The 18,373-nt window shown below is 36.3% G+C and overlaps 1 protein-coding gene across 3 annotated transcripts in view; it reads right to left on the bottom strand.

Moving 5' to 3' along the window:
• The window catches only part of MSRA (methionine sulfoxide reductase A), a 245,322-nt gene that overhangs the window by 206,637 nt on the left and 20,312 nt on the right, over window positions 1-18,373 (bottom strand). The window contains exon 1 of one of the 3 annotated variants that reach the window (XM_011373765.2): window positions 3,515-4,006. The exons of the other annotated variants lie outside the window; for them this stretch is intronic. Within the exon in view, the coding sequence (XP_011372067.1) occupies window positions 3,515-3,527 (13 nt within the window). The 5' untranslated portion in view covers window positions 3,528-4,006. Of the gene's footprint in view, window positions 1-3,514; window positions 4,007-18,373 lie in introns of those variants that run through there. 3 annotated transcript variants of the gene reach the window in all.

Below are 18,373 nucleotides of genomic sequence, written 5' to 3'. Positions count from 1 at the left end.
ACTGTAAAGAGATATATACTTATAAGTTATTCTTATCCTTCTTACTCCCAATTAGACTATAAATTCCTTATGGGCAGAAATTATATCTTAGTATCCCCTACATCCAGCATAGTGCCTGGCACAGAGCAGGTCCTCTGGGAATACTGGTTGAATTACTTCATCAGTCCACACCTACAACTGAAACATTTTTCATCTTCATTCCATCAGCCACCATCCCTGACACAGGCCTTGGCCACAACAGCTTTCAAACTCACCTCCCTGGTTCATTTGACTTTTACCTCCTTCTCAGAATCTGAACCTATACCTTCTTTGTATATTAGAGAACAACTGCATGGAATAAATAAGTTAAATGCTCATCTATATCTAGAGTCAAGAGGTGTATTATGCCATGAATCTTTATGCTAGTGAACAAAGCTAAGAAAAAAACCTAAAAACAAAACAAAACATTAGAGATTACGGAAAGTGAACCGATTGGTCCATTTAAAATACACTGCCCCTAGCAAACTTACTTTCTAAGGGCCATGCTGGCTTACAGTCCTAAGGTTGGTCTCCTCTTCTTCCTCTTTCTCAGAAAGAAAACAAAGGAAAGAAAAGGGGGAAAAAAATCCCTCGTAAACAGACCATTGTTTTTTATGTAGCAGCCACATCTTGGAAGGTTCAAGGTTATCTACTTTGACATATGTAAATTCTAAAATGTGAGCAGTGGTTTAGTCTTCTCTGTTTAATTTCCTCCTCACACCATTTGAATGGCTTATTTAACACATCTGTCAGAAGCTTGAACAACTGAAGCTTTTTGGCCAATAAGATGCAACAACCTAAATAATGGCAAAACAAAATCTTACAGCTATATAGGCTACAACTAATCTCCTGATTTTTTATAAAACTCTACAATAGGTATGTTGTGCAATAAAAGTTAACATACTTGAACCTAATGAAATAAATCTTATTACATTAATGCTTTTTTCTATCTACGCTTTTGTACGTATATTTTAAATCTATTTCTTTTGCCATCCATGTATGTGGCTTCCTTCTCTGTTACCCAAAATAAAATATTAGCATACTTAAGTGGGTACTCAATAAACATTTGTTTAAATGAATAAATGAGTGAATAATTATAAAATGCTGGATTAAGGCCCCCTGAGAGGTCTGCATTAGTTTATAGAATTATGTGCTTGTATGTTCAGGTATATACATCTAAATGGAACTTAACAGTAGGCATCAAGTAGCAGTTAAATATTAATCCATTCTGTCTTAATAATTCTACTTCAAAATACTATAATTCAAACTACAATGAATATATGCTGAGACAGATTTCATTTAAAACCACAAGTATTTCCACACTTCAAAATAAGATTTGAAATATTAACACTAATATGCAAATAATTAATAAACTAAATGTCAATGTGTTTGCAAAATAAAAGTTCTAAATCTAAAGAAGAATTCACTATGTTAAACCTAAATGTGTTTGAAAATGCAATCAACACAATGTCTTAAACATACCTTTAAAAAAAAGGTTTTACAAAGGAGTGTCTGTCACACCCGGTTAACAAGAAGCATCTTAATTTAGGACTTTTTTCACTTTAAGATATGTAACAAGTAGGCCAGAAAGAATATACTGGTAAGAAACTTTACTGGGTATTGCAGCTAATATTTATTATCAAATCTTAAGTCTAATAAACACTATAAAATGTAGCTTTACCAGTATTGAAAAATTTAATATTTCTTAAGGTATGTTCTTATACTTTTGTTTTTTATTTTAATTCACTTAGTTTTTTATTATATTGTTAGAAAAGAATTGGATATAAAATAGTCTGGATATATAATAAGTTTGCTCTCATTGAATTCGCTGCAAAGAAGTTAGGAAATAAGCTAGCAAATAATTCTCTTAACATTAAGGGCAAATAGTCTTAAATAAACTAAAGAAGTTGTATATTTAGTAAACTTGTTTAAGAAGTAAATTAAAGTAAATAAAAATCGGTAATAAGACGGTCAGTATTAAAATGTAGCTCTAATTTAAACTTCTTTATTGAACTTTCTTTTTGTTTCATATATTGTTGGTTCTTAGTATAGGCGTGAATGATCCTATGATCAGTTCAAAAAGGAAGACTGTAGCCATGTAAACATCTCCTTTTCTAGTGCCTATCAGCATGTCTTTTATGTCTTGGCGTCCATTTTAGGAGTATCAGCGAGGTGGTGTATAAAGAAGCTTATAAAACAAAGGTTGTCATTTTGGCAAACCACATGAACATTAAGTGATTTCATTTTATGGAAGACCAAGATGTTGATTAGTAAAAAAGTTGAAGGAAATACTTAATTTTAACTATGCAAACACCTTTACTAGATTTCATATATTTTAAATAGCATTTGTATATTAAATGCCATTCTCAGAATTGCTGATATGTCATAATACTATAAAAACCATTTCAAACAATTGATTATCTAAGGCGCGCAATAATATAAAGCTACAAACAAAAAAAATTTTTTTTTTGCTGAAAAGATTAACAAATCCATGATTTCATACTCAAAACAAAAGCATAGATCTTGGAGCAATATTTTATACTGCCCCAAAATGACTAGTACTTATGTGAATACATACGATTTTCCTATATTCTTTTAGTTTTTAAAATAAAAAATAAACATAACATTACAGTAAGTCATAACCTACTACAACTCAAACTCTCTTCTTTAGAAATAGAATACTTACTGACAATGAGGGTGGTCCACAAAAATACGTGCCTTACAGTTAACCTCTCCTACAATAATGCTGATTTTTAAGAGCAGAACTATCATAATCCAACCATTACCAGGCCTAATAGGAAGTATTTATTGTTAAAAAAAAAATAGATATAAAGTATATATGTAAGTAAAATACTGGGTAGTATTGAAAAGAAAATCGATGAACTTTCTAGATTTTCCTTCTACTTAAAATATTTTGAGAGAGCCAAGCTATAATAATCGTTTAATTATACAATCTAATCAACTAAAAATAATGGAATTTTTCTCCAAGTATTTCAAACACAGCTCACTACCTCTTATCCAAAAGATTTGAATTTCTATTGTCTATCATTCCCAGCCATTTCTGCCAACATCATAAAAATTACCTTTTATCATTTCCTTCTCACAATGAGAATTCCCTAATCGCACACATCTTTTAGACATAGACACCTCCCCACCCACCTCCCCACCCACCTCCAAAAACTGGTTCAGAGCAAAGACACACACAAAAATAATGACCAAGCTCACATTTCTTGTTTGCCCTTCAAGCGAAGTCTGGTGTCTTCAGCTTGCCTTTCTGGTCTTCACTGTTGTCACTCATTGCTGGGGGATGTAGTTTAGGACAGCATGAAGCAGCAGAAATAAAAGCTGTTGCTTTAAGAAAACGTTTTCTTAAACACATGGATAAAACAACTTTTACTCTGACTTCCTGGCTGGGTTGCATAAAATCTTAAAAAGGCTCCTTGAAAAGTGAATGTCTACAAATGGGAAAAAAATAAAATAAAATCTAAAAACTTACGTTCTGAACACATTCCGAAGGATGTCTGATTTGATTTGAAAGCAGGTTTGTATTGTTGAACAAACTTTATTTTGTAGAAAATTAATATTCTCTCTAATTAGAAATTTGCCTTGCCATCTTCTATATTAATCCTGTCTCTCATGGTATAATCATACATGCAAAAAATCAAGTACAGTATTTCCCAAATGCATAGACACTGTGGAAGCTTCATTTTGAAAAAGGCTTTTATTTCCCTTAATACTGGTAACTAAACGTCATTGTATGTACAACACTTTCAAATAGCCCAAGAGACTTAAAAAGCCTTCTAAGTTTGAAAACCAAAAAGTTCTGAGTTTTTCTGTACCCCAGGACGGTTTTCTTTCCTGAAGCTCAAGCCGAGAAAGCAGACAAAAGAAGCTGATTTGACTGAGCTGTGCCAAGTCTTGCCTTTTTTTCTTTCCTCAGCTCTCCCTCTGCCTCTCTCTCTCCCTCTCCCTCTCTCTTTCTCTCTCTCACTCTTTTGCTCCCAGTATGGCAACCTTCCGAGCAGTCTTGGCGGAGGTCCAGCCTGTGCCAGTCTGTCTGAATTCTTGTCTCCAAAAGATGTCCTTTGCGGATCAATTAATACATTTGAAAACAGGAAACTGTGGTACGGTACCGAAATCCTGGCACCAACAGCATCGACTTCTGCCAAATCACCTTACAGATTTCATGGTATCCTACCTTTCATAATCATTACTAACATGTTCCCGGAGCAATAATGGAGTACTAGAAGCCATTCACTGCTCAGCGATAAGGAATCTGTTCCCTAGAAATGTCCATATGCGACATATGCACAACCTGCAGTAAATCAAAATTCTCCTGTGAGAAGAGATATATGTAACTTTAATAAGCACCACATACTGTATTTCTTTTTATAAGACTTGCTTTCTCTTGCCCTGCTGCAAAGAATCATGGGAGAATAGAAAAGGAGGGATACAGATTAAAATTAAAACTCTATGCCCAAATAAATCATGTTTTATCCTATGGGGAAAGAACATAGTTCTGAAGGATCAGCAATTCCTATTATTAAGGAAACTGTAATATAAACTGTACCTATCCAAATTTTTACTGGAGATGAAGGAGGGAAAGAATTCTTTTCAAAACATAAGTATCAATTAAAAGGAAAAAAATACTTAGGGTGGACTTAGTAAAATTAAGTATATTTTAATAATTTAAACCTGAAGTTTCAACATAGCCACTTGTTTACTAAACTCATACTAATATAATCTAATAAGTATAAATAAACACTGCCAATTTTATTTGTATCATGCACATCTTTTGAAGTGAACTAGCTAGTCTGTGCTTCACATATCTACTTGTCCTTTGCAGATCAATTAAAACATCTGAAAACAGGAAACTGTGGTACGGTACCCAGATCCTGGCACCAACATTGACTTCTGCCAAATCACTTTATGACATTTCATTTAAGAAATTGTTTTTACCTTTGATGCTTGAAAATACAGAATAGCACACTCTATAATCATCATGGTCTCACAGAAAGAACTCAAAATGGTAGGTTCTAGTCCTTTGCTCTGTCTTCCTAATTTATGTAACCTCAAGGTCTCAGATTGCTTAACCTATATAATCCTCAGTTTGCTTATCTAACAAATATAAAAATCAGTGACTTCTTCCTCCATGTTCCAAAAATACTCTGTTAATACTCAGTATACCTTCATTCTAATTGTAGAGTAGTTAGTTGTGTATGTGTCCTCTACCAACCAAATGTGTCATCCTCACAGGCAGGACCATCTGTCACTTATCTAAGAAAACTGAAAGTCTTGCATAGAGCTTTCCATATGCAGGTGCTCAACAAATCTATTAGGTGAATTAATTATGGCAATGGATACATAAGTATCCATTCTCAAGTTTTATAAAACTATGAAATATGATAATGAAAAACAAAACTATGGATTGCTAAATCATAAAATTGATTGATCAGAGAAATGTTACAGAGATACAAAGGTTGAATTAAAGCACTAACAAAAGTGTTCTGCACTATCCTTTTAAATATGGTTGATGAAACATGGGCAGGATGACACTGGGTTTGCGGTTTATAATAAAACTACTGAAAACTAAAGCAAAAGAGAGAATCTTAAAAGTAGCAAAGAGAAGTGACTTCTCAGGTACAAGACAGCCTCAATAAGATTAACAGCTGATTGCTCAGTGGAAACCATGGAGGCCAGAGGCAGTGGGATGACATATTCAAAGCACTAAAAGAAAAAAATCCACCATATCAGCAAAACTTTCCTTCCAAAATCAAAGAGGCATTAAGATATTCCCAGATAAACAAAAACAGAGCTTAGTGCCAGCAGCTCTGCCTTACAAGAAACTTCTCTTTCAGGCTGAAATAAAAGGAAACCGGACAGTAACTTGGATTCACATGAAGAAATGAAGAGCACAAATAAAGGTAACTATGAAAGCAAATATTAAAGACAGTATAAATGTATTTTTGTTTGTAACTTTTTCTCCTACCTCATTTGAAAGACAACAGCATAGAGAAATAATTATAAATCTATACTGATGGGCACATCAATGTATGAAGATGTAATTTGGGACAGAAGGATAAAGGAGAGATGCACTATATAGGAGTAAAGTTTTTGTATACTATTGAAATTAAGTTGATATTAACCTTAGATTGTTATAAATTAAGATTTTAACAGTAATCCACAGAGCAACCACTAAAAAAATAAGGGGCTTCAAATGTTACCAGGGAAAAATATTTTTAAGTATTTATTTAACACAAAAGAAGGTAGTAATAGAAGAACAAAGGAACAAAAAAACAAAGATAGAAAATAGAAAAATGGAAGAAGTAAATCCAACCTCATCATTATTTATATTAAACTTAAATGAACTGAAGATTCCAGTTAAAATCCAATCAGCAGAATGAATAAAAATGAATGATCCAATCCTTTGCTGTCTACAAAAGACATACATTAGATTCAAAGACACAAATAGGTTAAAAGTAAAAGGATAAAAATATATATATACCACGAAAACAGGAACCAAAAGAGAGTTGAAATGGTTACACTAGTATCAGACAAAAGACTTTAATACAAAAATTGTTACTTAATACAAATAAAGACATTTTATAATGATAAAAGAGTCAATTCATTAAGAAGATACAACTACTATAAATTTATACAGATGTAACAAAACAGCTCCAAAATACATAAAGCAAAACATGAAATAACTGTGGGAAAAAACGGACAATTCTACAAATAGTTCTTCAGTAATAGTAAGAGACCTCCGTATTCCACTTTCAATAATGAATAGAACAACTGTATAGAATATCAGCAAGAAAATAGACCTGAACAACACTAAAAAGCAACTAGAGTAACAGACATCTATGTTGTTAAGTGTAGAATACGACACTTAACAACAGCAGAATACACATTCTCAAGTGCACATGGAACATTCTCCAGGATGGATAACATGTTAGGCCATAAAATAAACCTCACTAATTCAAAAGTTTTGAAATTATACAAAGTATTTCTCCAACCATGATGAAATAAAGTAGAAATCAATACTAGCATAAACAGATTAGGAAAATCACAAATATATGAAAACTAAGTAACACTCCTAAAAAAAAAAAAGGAGAAATAATAAAGACTTGAATGAGAATAAATAAAATAGAGAATAGAAAACAATAAAAAAAAATCAGATGAAGATAATTCAAGAAAACTACAGACCCGTATCCCTTACAAATATAGATGCAAAAATTCTGAACAAAATATTAGCAAACTGAATCTAGCAACATATAAAAAGAATTATAAACAATGATTAGGTGGGATTTATCCCAGGAATATCAGGTTGGTTCAATATAGAAAAATCAATCAATGTAATATAACATATTAATAGAATAAAGGACAGAAACCACTTTATCATCTCAATAGGCATAGGAAAAGCATTTGACAAAACCCGATATCTTTTCATGATTAGAAACTTGAATCTGTGTATAACAGATAACAATTTGCTCAAAATAACAGCAACAATGTACTCAATTATATGTTTTGTGCATATATCTATGTATTTACACTTATGTATGCTTATATATAAGTGAAATAAATGACAGCAATGACAAAAGGGACAGGAGGGAGAAATTGGGATTATTTTGGTACTACAAGTTACACTACCTGTGAAGTAGTATAGTTATTCGAAAGTGGATTTCGATTAGTTATAAATGTATATTGCAAACTCTAAGGCAATCACTTTTTTTTTTTAATTAAAATAAAAGAAGTATAACTGATACTAAGGAGAAAAAAGTAGAATCATATGAAATGCTCAATTGAAATGACACAAAAAAAATACAGAAAAAAAGAAGACAAAAATAGGAACAAAGAACAAGGACAATAAATAGAAAACAGTAACAAATATGGTAGATATTTATCTAACTACATATCAATAATCATTTTGAACATCAATGATCCACATGAACCAACTAAAAAAAGAGATTGTCAGAGGAAATCAAAACATATGTCTACACAATAACTTGTACACAAATGTCCATAGCAGTATTATTCCTAATAGCTCTAAAGTGAAAACAATTCAAATGTCCATGAACCGTTTGTACACAAAATGTGGTCTATTAATACGATGGACTATTATTCAGCAACAAAAAGGAATTAAGCACCGATACACACTATAACATGGGTGAACATTTGAGAAAATTCTGCTAAGTGAAAGAAGTCAGACACAAAAGTCTACATATTGTGTGATTCTATTTTTATAAACAGTCCAGAATAGACAAATCCATAGACACAGAAAATAGATTGGATGCCAAGAATGAGGAGTGGCTAATGAGTACAGTGTTTCTTTTTGAAGTGATGAAAATATTCTGGAATTTGTGATGATGGTTGCACAACCTTGTACTAAAAAACTCTGGATTGTATACTATAAAATGGTGAATTTTATGGTATGAGAATTATTGCTCAATAAAAATAAAGCTGCAGTCCATCTCTCCAATATTTTTGAGAGTTGTAAATGATTATGCCCCAAGGTAAACCCTCAAAAGCTCTTTTAGCCTCTTACATAGAGGAAATACTATACATTAGCTAAAACTTTGTCCGTGAGTCTACTTCAAGATCCACCCAACAAATTCTTGTGTCTTACTCTGTTTTGACTTCTTGGTTCTATCCTATCCAACTCCAGCATTCCTGGCCCCGTTGAAACACCGTTCCCTTCTGCCCCATTCCCTTGGTTCTGACCCCTCAGATAGCTCCTGCTTTCCTGGACTGCCAGGCCCTCCTTGAAGCACCCAGCCACTCTGTCTTCTCTCTCCAACCGCCAAGCCCTAGTAAATTCAAATTTTTGACAGCCAGCCTCCTCTACATGTTAGCAAATCTCTTCTCCTATCTCACCTTGCTCTTCACATGCACCTTGATCCCAGCACTTAGTCAGGCCTCCTCAGTGCTAACCCGTGATCTGACTCAATCCTTTAATCCCTGCCTCTCCTCCACCTCCCTGTGGTTCCCTCTCCCAGCCACTCATTTCGGATAGGACACTCTGTTCCTACACAGGATACTGACCGTGGGGCTGTAAATTCACAATGATAAATTCACAAATACAGGGCATTTTCCTTCTGATGTGTATAGTTTATCTGATTTACTAGTAGCCCCACAAGCTCAATCAGAAAGGGCTGATTCTTAGAAGTTTTCTATAGGCTAAAAGTTAATAGTTGCAGATGGTAGCATGGTTAAGTGTTTCTACAGACTCAGCAGAAATCTATTGAGGGTAGTAGAAGAAACAAGAGGTCGAATGCACAGACTTCCTCTAAACCTGTGTTTTTTCAAACTTTCTTCCAAGGAGCTCTGGAGTTCCCAGCAGGGCGTTCACAGGGGACAAAGAAAAGATAAACAGGTGAGGTCCTGGGACATCACCCCTGCATCAACCAGAGTAATTTTGTTTTTATGATTTATGTGTGTGGGGTTCACAAAAGATTTTGTTCAACAAAAAACATGTTTTAGAAAAAAAGTTTTAAATCTTTTGGTTTAAGCCAATCAAGGAAAAGTCTTCCTAATGAGCTAATCTAACAAGAACTTTTGGGATTGTGGCCCTCTCAAAACATTTACATGAGCTAATATTATCAACTGAGATTTAAGACAGTCATGGGGAAGCAGTCCCTAACTACATCAAGAATATATCTACCTTGTCCACAAGATAGAAAATGCAGGAAAACAGAGTTACTGGACCATTTCCCTACTTTCATTCTTTCCCTAGATTTAGATCTTTAGATATATAATCTGAAACCCCAAAGAGCACAGATCTGGTATTCTTTCCCACCTATTCATTAAGTCTTGAATACAGTTGTCCACTCAGGAATAATTCTCTCAAGCATCACCTGAGCAACCACTATGTGCAAGCTTGTGCCAGAGACATGGAGCACCCCTCATCACAGAATAAGTATGCAAACAAGAAATTGCAATTACAGGTCATCCATCAGCTATGACAGAAGCATGTCCACAACATCCTTGGGACAGAGGAAGGAAATAACCTGCTGTAGAGTCATCTATCAACCAATCAAAAGTCAAATACATGTCACTTTCATTACAATAAAAAGAGAAGTTTAAAAAAAATACTTATTCACTTTATACTTATTTGTCATGTTCATATTATGTTTAAAGCAGTAAAGCTAAGGCTCTGAGAAATCCAGAGCCACATTAGAAATCCCCCCAGCTCTCGAAAAACATAAAGTCCAGTATGCAGATATCTAAGACACTTACAAAATACTATGCTTTATATGATAAGTGTTAAAATTTAAATATCTCCCCAAATCCTGACTCTTCCATGTTTCTTCCTGGTGTCATACATAAAAGATAATTGCCTTTCCGCAAAGTTCTAATGTGGAATTGTAACGGCCATTCTTTGTAAGGCCAATCCATATTATACCTACTGTCTTTCTCCTCTCTCCTCTCCTCCCCCATCTCAATCTCTCTCCCATCTTCCCTCTTTCTATCTTTCCTCTCTTTTCTCTCTCTTCTCCACCATTACACACTTAGGCATTATCTGCATTCATTGATTTAAGTCAGTATTTACTGACCACCACATATGCATAAAACACGGGGTCAGAAGCCCCAATGAACACAAAAATGAAATAAATAAATGGCAATCATGCATTAATAATAACAACCATGATAATAAGCACTTTTACATTCTTGATTTGTTCACTCCTCACCCAACCTTTGGAGAAAGATTAGGAAACTGACATCAGAAAAAGTTATGTGACTTGTCCAGACCATCAGATGCATATCTAGAGTACAGAAAACTGAAGCAATTGTGTAATGAATTCAGGAAGATGGAATGAACACAGGTGGCCTCATATATCCCACTACCTATTTAACCATCCCTCTGAATGGCTGTTAATAGGCACCTCGAATTCAACTGGGCCAAACCAGAACTTTTGATTTTTCTCAAAAAAGTTCATTCTTTTTTCAGCCTCCATTAAATGGCAATACCAAACACTCAATTGCTAAATCCCCAAATCCAAGAGCCATCCTTGATTCATCCCTCATCACCCACTAGAAAGGAAAAAAGACAGGTGATACCAGTGTTAATAAGGATGCTGCAGACTGGGACCCTCAGACATTGCTGGTGGGAATGTAAAATGGTAAACAGTTTGGTAGTTTCTTTAAAAGTTCAACTTATATTTACCATAGGAACCAGCAATTTCCACCCGTAAGTCTACCTGTGACAAAACATATGTTCACATAAAGACTTGCACATGAACACTCATCAGATAATTATGCTTAATAGCCAAAAACTGGAAACAATCCCAAAGTCCACCACATGGTGAATGATAAACAAAATGTGGTCCATCTATTGCTACTACACAATAAAAAGCACAACATACACACAACAACATGGACGCATCACAGAAACATTGTGCTGAGTGAAAGGAGCCAGACAGAAAAAAGCTACATATTATATGATTCCATGTCTATGAAATACCTTTAGAACTATAGAGACAGAAAGCAGAATGATGGTTGCCTGGGCCGGGTAGGAGAGGGGACTGATTACAAATGCGTACAAGGGAACTTTTTTTTTTGGTGGGGGGGTGGGGGGATAAAAGTGTTTTAAACTGGGCTGTATTACTGGTTCCATAACTGTATACATTTATTATAAATCATCAAATAGAACACTTGGAACAGGTGAATTTTATGGTATATAAATAATACAGACACACAATAATTAAAATTTTTAGCAATATCTACTGTATCCAAGGCACTGTATTAGGCCCTAAAGGGGATACTGAGAGGACTGAGGCACTGTCTCCACCCTAACGGGGCTTCCAGTCCTCTTCTTCCAGTTGTAGGAACAAGACATGTACATAGAAATAATAGATATTACGTATCTATTATCATATCATGACATATCATAAAAAATGACTGCTAAATAAATGGAACAGGTGATGAGGAGGAAGGAGAGAGGACTGGAGCAAGGTGTTCAGAGAGGCCTATAGAGGATGTTAGTTTTAAACAAGCCCTTGGCGGATGAATGGAGGAAAAAAACCCAAAGGCAGGAATGTTCAAGACATGTCAGCATTCAGTGGGACAGCCTAGCTAAAACAGAGGCCCACAAGGAGAGGAGAAGGTCCCAGACTAGCTGCGGACCAACCATGAGAGCTCAAAGCACGTGCGCTCTCACAGAATTCCCTCAAACCTCAGGCATTTGAGTACCATGTTCATGATTTTTGCCACATTTGCAATTATAGTATGATTTGTTTATAATTTACTTAACATTCTTTAAACTCACTTCCTTTTAACCTAGATTAATTTTTAAAGGAAGCTTTATAATACAGCTATAAAATAAAACTAGCATCATTTGCCAGAAATAGAAAATACTATAAAATGGGTGTTATTAAACTGTCAAAGCCTGGAGCCATCTCTAAGCTTGAGGCCTATCTCTACTAAAAAGAGAGATTAACAAATGTTCGAGAAGAGTTAAAAATATTCTAGCACCAAAATGACACTTTCACCTTGATATAATCAGAAGATCCGAAAGATAGTTGAAAAAAGAGTTTTCTCACTGTGGTCCATGTTATTTAATGCCATGCTCTTGATGCATCTAATATCACCTTGTGTTTGCAGTCCCACATTTTAGGAAATGTTGGTCTATAGTAAATCCTAAAGGGGGAGGGGTGATAATATAACAATAACTAATATTGACTTAGCATTTACTACGTGCCAGACACTGATCTAAACACTTTTCATTTTATTTCATTTAATACTGATGATAATAATAATACCTACCTCATAAAGTTACCATCAACCCATTTTTCAGACTAGGAAACTGCAGCATACCATTTAAATAACTTGCCCAAGGTCATACAACTTGCCCAAAGTCATACAGTTAATAAATGACAGAGCTGGAACTGGACCCGGGCAGTCTGTCTCTAGTCTGCGCACCTACTCATTACAACTGAGCTGATTCTCATGTGAAATGATATTTCAGGAAGATTTATCCGGCTGTGACTTATTTGCTGAACTAAAGGAAAGAGCTGCTGGGGGACTACTACAATGACCCAGGCATCAGATCCATGGGCCAGCTGGGCCTGGACGGTTAACTGCCAGTTGCTATGGGCAGCAGAGGGCAGCAAAGGGCTGTAGAGCAAGAGCTAGGCCCTTGGCCAGACTTTGGGCCATTTGGCTTCCAGTAGAGAAGGGGAACCTAAAGGAATAAGGCTCAAGTCAGAGATGCAAAGCCTCAAAGCTTACCCCAAGAAGGACTGGGAATGACACTGTCCCTAGAGGGCCAGAAGAGGTAGATCTTGGAAGTCATGAGGAGACGGGAGAGAAGTCAGAGGTGCCGAAGGAGCTACACCACCGGGCCCTGCCCCTCAATTCCCAGATGGCTTCCCATGATCCTCTTAGAATCCGATACTGCCCAATGTCTCTCACATTTCACATCCAACATGTAGTACTGATATCATAACCTCCTTTAATTTGTAAATGGATTTCGGGTCTTTCAAGTGTACAAAATTTGTCTATATCTTGGCCTAAACCTTTAAATTTCAAAATATTCACTTAGGACTGGTATTTAATTCTCACAGAAAGTGCTTAAAATTAAAATTAAGAAATACATTTAAATGTAATTTCCAAGCTTCTGACAGGTCAGCAACATCTTGAATGCAGACACCATCGAAATTGTTTTATTACCTTAAATCTTCCAAAAATCATTGTTTGGAAAAAAAAAAATAGGATAACAGATAAAATTGTCAGAATAAGAAAAAAAGAAAACCTCCTCAAAGAAAATTTCCTATGTATGCTTTTAAAAAGACTCAAAAAATAAAAACAAAAATAACTGATCTGGACTGCCCAATTTGATGCTTAACTCAGGCTCCCTTACATAATCAGAAAAATTAGACATCGAAGGTTTATAATTTACTCTTGGAAAAATGTGATTTCTTATTTCCCAGAAGAAAAGCTTCAAGAGCATCAATAGATTTCCATGGATATCAAATATTTCTCCACTATTGTGAGTAAATTATATTTAGATCAAAATCAGATGAGTTAAATTTCCCTTAAAATACCCAAGAGATTTTTAAAATACAAGGAAAAGTGTCACATGTCCAAAAATAATACTTTATCCTAATACCTCGATGGAATTATTTCCCCATTAGAATAATTAGCCAGGAAACAAAACTAACCTGAGTTTTAGATATATTTAGTTCAAAATAACTTATTGTATTAGATTGTCACTTGCTGATGCTAAAGTGAAATTGAAATTTGGCGTCCTTTGAAAATCCCTGGCACTAGGCCTTTACATTTTTGTTTTAAATCCCGAAAAAAATGTTTCTAAATTAATGATAAGCTAAATAGGAGCCCAAATTTTATTTAAATGCTATGTTTTATTTAAATGCAACGAAGAATGTAAGGCATTTCCAGATTCTTGAGAAATTCACTCTCGTTCATGGCCACAAGGTTCACGGTTTAATTTTTCTCATCTCTGTTATTTTTTGTCTTCTTAAAACAAGAGATTATTAACTGTTTTAGTCATCTATTAGTATCACACTGAGCACATCTATTTGTTCAGTTAATGTTTACTAAATACCTATTATGTTCAAGGGTAGATGCTCCAGGGGTAAGATAATGAAGCCAAAAGAGCCCTTGCCTTCAAAAATGTTACTGTTTAGTGGGAGGATGTGGGCTGGGGGTAAAATGTATACACGTGACAAGACTAAGGGAGTTTACAAATACCTCTAAGTGGAAAGAAGGGCCCTGCGAACCCAACCACGCGTTACCATCCCCTCTCCCATCTCTCTCCTTAGTCTGGCATCAAGTCCAAGCTCCAGTAGTATAAAATTTATTCCTAGGTCAGTGTAGGAAAAGTCCATCATCTCTGAGAAAATAACCTAAAATGCTTTTTGAAATAAAAAGTGGGACCTTATGAGCACAAATACTAACTAGAACCCATGTCAAAAAGAAGTGCTAGATCTGTCCTGTGTGAGAAAAGATTTAAGTTTTCGTAGAAGAAAGCCGAAAGAAAGGAAGGAGAAGGGTAGAAGGTGACTGCAACCTGAAAGGAGCAAGGCTTTGTTTGCCCCTTGTGTGTTGAAGGGCCAGGGAGACACCATGAATGGAAGGTTGGCCAAAAGGTGCCTGGGTGCAAGAGTATCTGAGGAAGGATTTTCTACTCTTTCTGTGCCATATGTAGTCAGTTCTCCTCTGTCAGTCCTGCCCCAATCTTCAGTACAGTTTAGGACATTCTCACCTGTGTATGGTAGATATTATGCTAAAGAGATCAATTCAGTGTGAAAAAGAGATAGTATCTCGGGATGCAAGAACCCAGAGCAATGGTAACCAAGAGAATACACACACATTCAGAGTTTAGAGAAATCTTAAGGATGGCTTTGGACTTTCATGGTTTGAATCCGGAGTTTCTGCCAAGAGCAGGAGGCCCCAGTGGCAAGAGTGTTACACAGTCAGCTATGCCAGGTTCAGACCTCCAAAGGGGTACCAGCAGCATCAAAGACCCTTCCACATGGCCTTATCCATCCTAGCCGTGTTTTGCACTAGTTCTCATGTCATATGACACAGGATGCCTCCTGATCAACCCCTTCCTGACAGTGACCTGGGATTGTCCTCAGACTGGATCTTGTGTATAGTCCTAACTGGGTCTGCCCCTATCCCGCCCCGGCACTACCTCTGCTTCAGTCTGTGTTGTGACACCTTGCCCAAGCATTGCCTCAGTACCCAACCTCAACTTGCCTCTGCATTCTAGTCACTATTGTTCTTTCTAGACTGACAGTTTAGAGGACTATGACTTGCTACATGGCTGCTGTGGAGGACCTCGTATGCAGTGATTAGGGGAGACGAGTCTTTAGAAGGGAAAGCTGTAGACAGATTTCACCTTCAGGAGACAGAGTTAAAGCTGGTATAGAAGCAACAGTCTGCAAAGAACAAGGTCCCTGTGCAGTCCACCTGGGAAGAACTTTTGCTCATTGAGGACACGATGGCATGGTTTTTACTTCTAAACTACTCACAGTCTGCTTTAACTGGACTTTCAAATATTCAAATATAAGGCCAAAATGGTTGGTCTCTAAGAAATTTCAAGAAAAGTTTTTTTAAAAAATCTGTAAGAAACCAACCCATCTAAAGGAAACAACAATGAGGAAGGACAGAGTTACTTCAGAGCCAGAGATGGATTCATGGTTGCCAAAGTAACTTCCTCCAGGCTGTGAAAGAGTGGCAGGAAAAGTCGTAACTATTTGCAACTATGTTGCATGCCTCTATTTTCTTTCTCTTTCTCTGCCTGTACCTTGGGGGTCGGTGGGGAGCGGGGGCAGCAGGGAGGAAGCACATGAAATCATTGCATGGAATAGAAAAAGAATCTCCAGGAACTCTGCTTTCAAGCACTTTTTATAAATAAGTGAATGGACAGCCAGAGAAGGTAAGTAAATCGCACCAAGTTGCGCAGTGAATTAGTAGCACAGCCAAAGCCCAGAACTAGCGAGGCCACCCACAGCAGTCATTTAGTGGACTACACTGACTTCTGACCTTGGTTTTGGTGAGCAGAACAAGACTGGCTGTAGGAGAAAAGCTTTAAGTGGTTCATGGGAGTTGCTGTATAGGCCATAGACGCTGTGATTATTAACTTGTGAAATGCCAAACATGAATAGTAAACATTGTCCTTGACATAGAAAAAAAAAAAAAAGGTCAAGCTTTTATGATACAACACGATAATAGCTGGGCTTAACAACAAAGCCGTTAGTGTATACCAGGAGCTTCATACCTGTAAATGTTCTCTCTTCTAGTAAGGAAAGCTGTAATTAATGATGCTACTTTAATAGCTTTATTTTTCTAGGAAAAAACCTAAGTACCAGACCATATTGCTGAGCCAGGTTCTACCGCTTATCTGGTTCTTACAACCTAAACGTGTACCTGTCATGTGCCTGGAGAGAACACTCAAAGTCTGTGGGTGAGGCCAAGAAGAAGCAAATCTACAGCCTCCAGGGGACTGCTGCGGGGTGGGCTTCCCAGTGATGCAAGTGAGCAGGAATCCCCACCAGAGGCAAGTGAAAACTGGAACAAAATAAACGTCTAGCAAGGCTGTAGTCCTATTTATCACAGCCTTCTAAATGTGGCTCTTGTGAAAAGCTAGCTAGAGACCACCGGCTTGAAGCTGGTTTCTCATTTACTTCCCATTAAAGCCAAATCCAAAGTTCAGGTAAGGAAGGCACCTTTGGTTACAAGTGACAAAAAGCAACTTGAACTGGCAGAGAGAGAGAGGGAGAAAGAGAGAGAGGGGGAGAAAGAGAGAGAGAGAGGTAAAGAACTTGTTTTTTTCTTTAATGTCGCCATATATTTGATCCCTTTTAACCCATCTACCTACCCCCTCCTCCCTCCCCCCAACTTCTGGTAACCACTAGTCTATTGTCCATGTCCATGAACCTCTGTTTGTCCTGTACATTTGTTGCTTTTAGGTTCATATCCCACATATAAGTGATATCATGGTGTTTTCAACTTTTTCTGTCTGGCTTATTTCGCTTAGCATGATTATCTCAAGGTCCATCCATGTTGTCGCAAATGGCAGTATTTCATCTCTTCCTGTGGCTAATATTCCATTGTATATATGTACCACAGCTTTTTTAGTCAATTGTCTATCATAGGACACCTCCGTTGCTTCCATGTCCTGGCCACCATGCATAATGCCGCTATGAACATCGGTGTGCAAATATCTTTTCGGATATGAGTTTTCAAGTCTTTGGGGTTAATACCCAGTAGAGGGATTGCTGGATCATATGGTAGGTCAATTCTTAGTTTTTTGAGGAACCTCCATACTGTTTTCCATAGCGGCTGCACCAATTTACAGTCCCACCAGCCATGTATGAAGGTTCCTTTTTCTCCATATCCTCTCCAAAATGTGTTATTACTTGTCCTATTTATTATAGCTACTCTAACAGGTGTGAGATGGTATCTCATTGTGGTTTTGATTTGCATTTCCCTAATAGCTAGCAATATTAAGCATCTTTTCATATGTTTGGTGGCCATTTGTATGTCTTCTTGGGAGAAGTGTCTGCTCAGGTCCTCTGCCCATTTTTTGATTGGATCATTTGTTTTTTGTTGTTACTGAGTTGTGTGAGTTCTTGTATGTTTTGGATATTAGGCCCTTATCGGAGGTGTTGCTTGCAAATATCTTTTCCCATTCGGATGGTTGTCTCTTTACTCTGCTGACAGTTTCTTTTGCTGAGCAGAAGCTCTTTAGTTTGATGTTGTCCCATTCATTTATTTTTGCTTTTACTTCCCTTGCCTTTGAGGTCAAATTCATAAAATCTTCTTTAAGTCCAAGGTCCATGAGTTTAGTTCCTGTTTTCTTCTACATATTTTATCATTTCAGGTCTTA

Source organism: Pteropus vampyrus, unplaced genomic scaffold (assembly GCF_000151845.1).
Source record: "Pteropus vampyrus isolate Shadow unplaced genomic scaffold, Pvam_2.0 Scaffold229, whole genome shotgun sequence".
Taxonomy (NCBI): Eukaryota; Metazoa; Chordata; class Mammalia; order Chiroptera; family Pteropodidae; genus Pteropus; species Pteropus vampyrus.
Note: the sequence above shows the minus strand (reverse complement) of the source record. Positions and strands in the feature narration are given on the sequence as shown.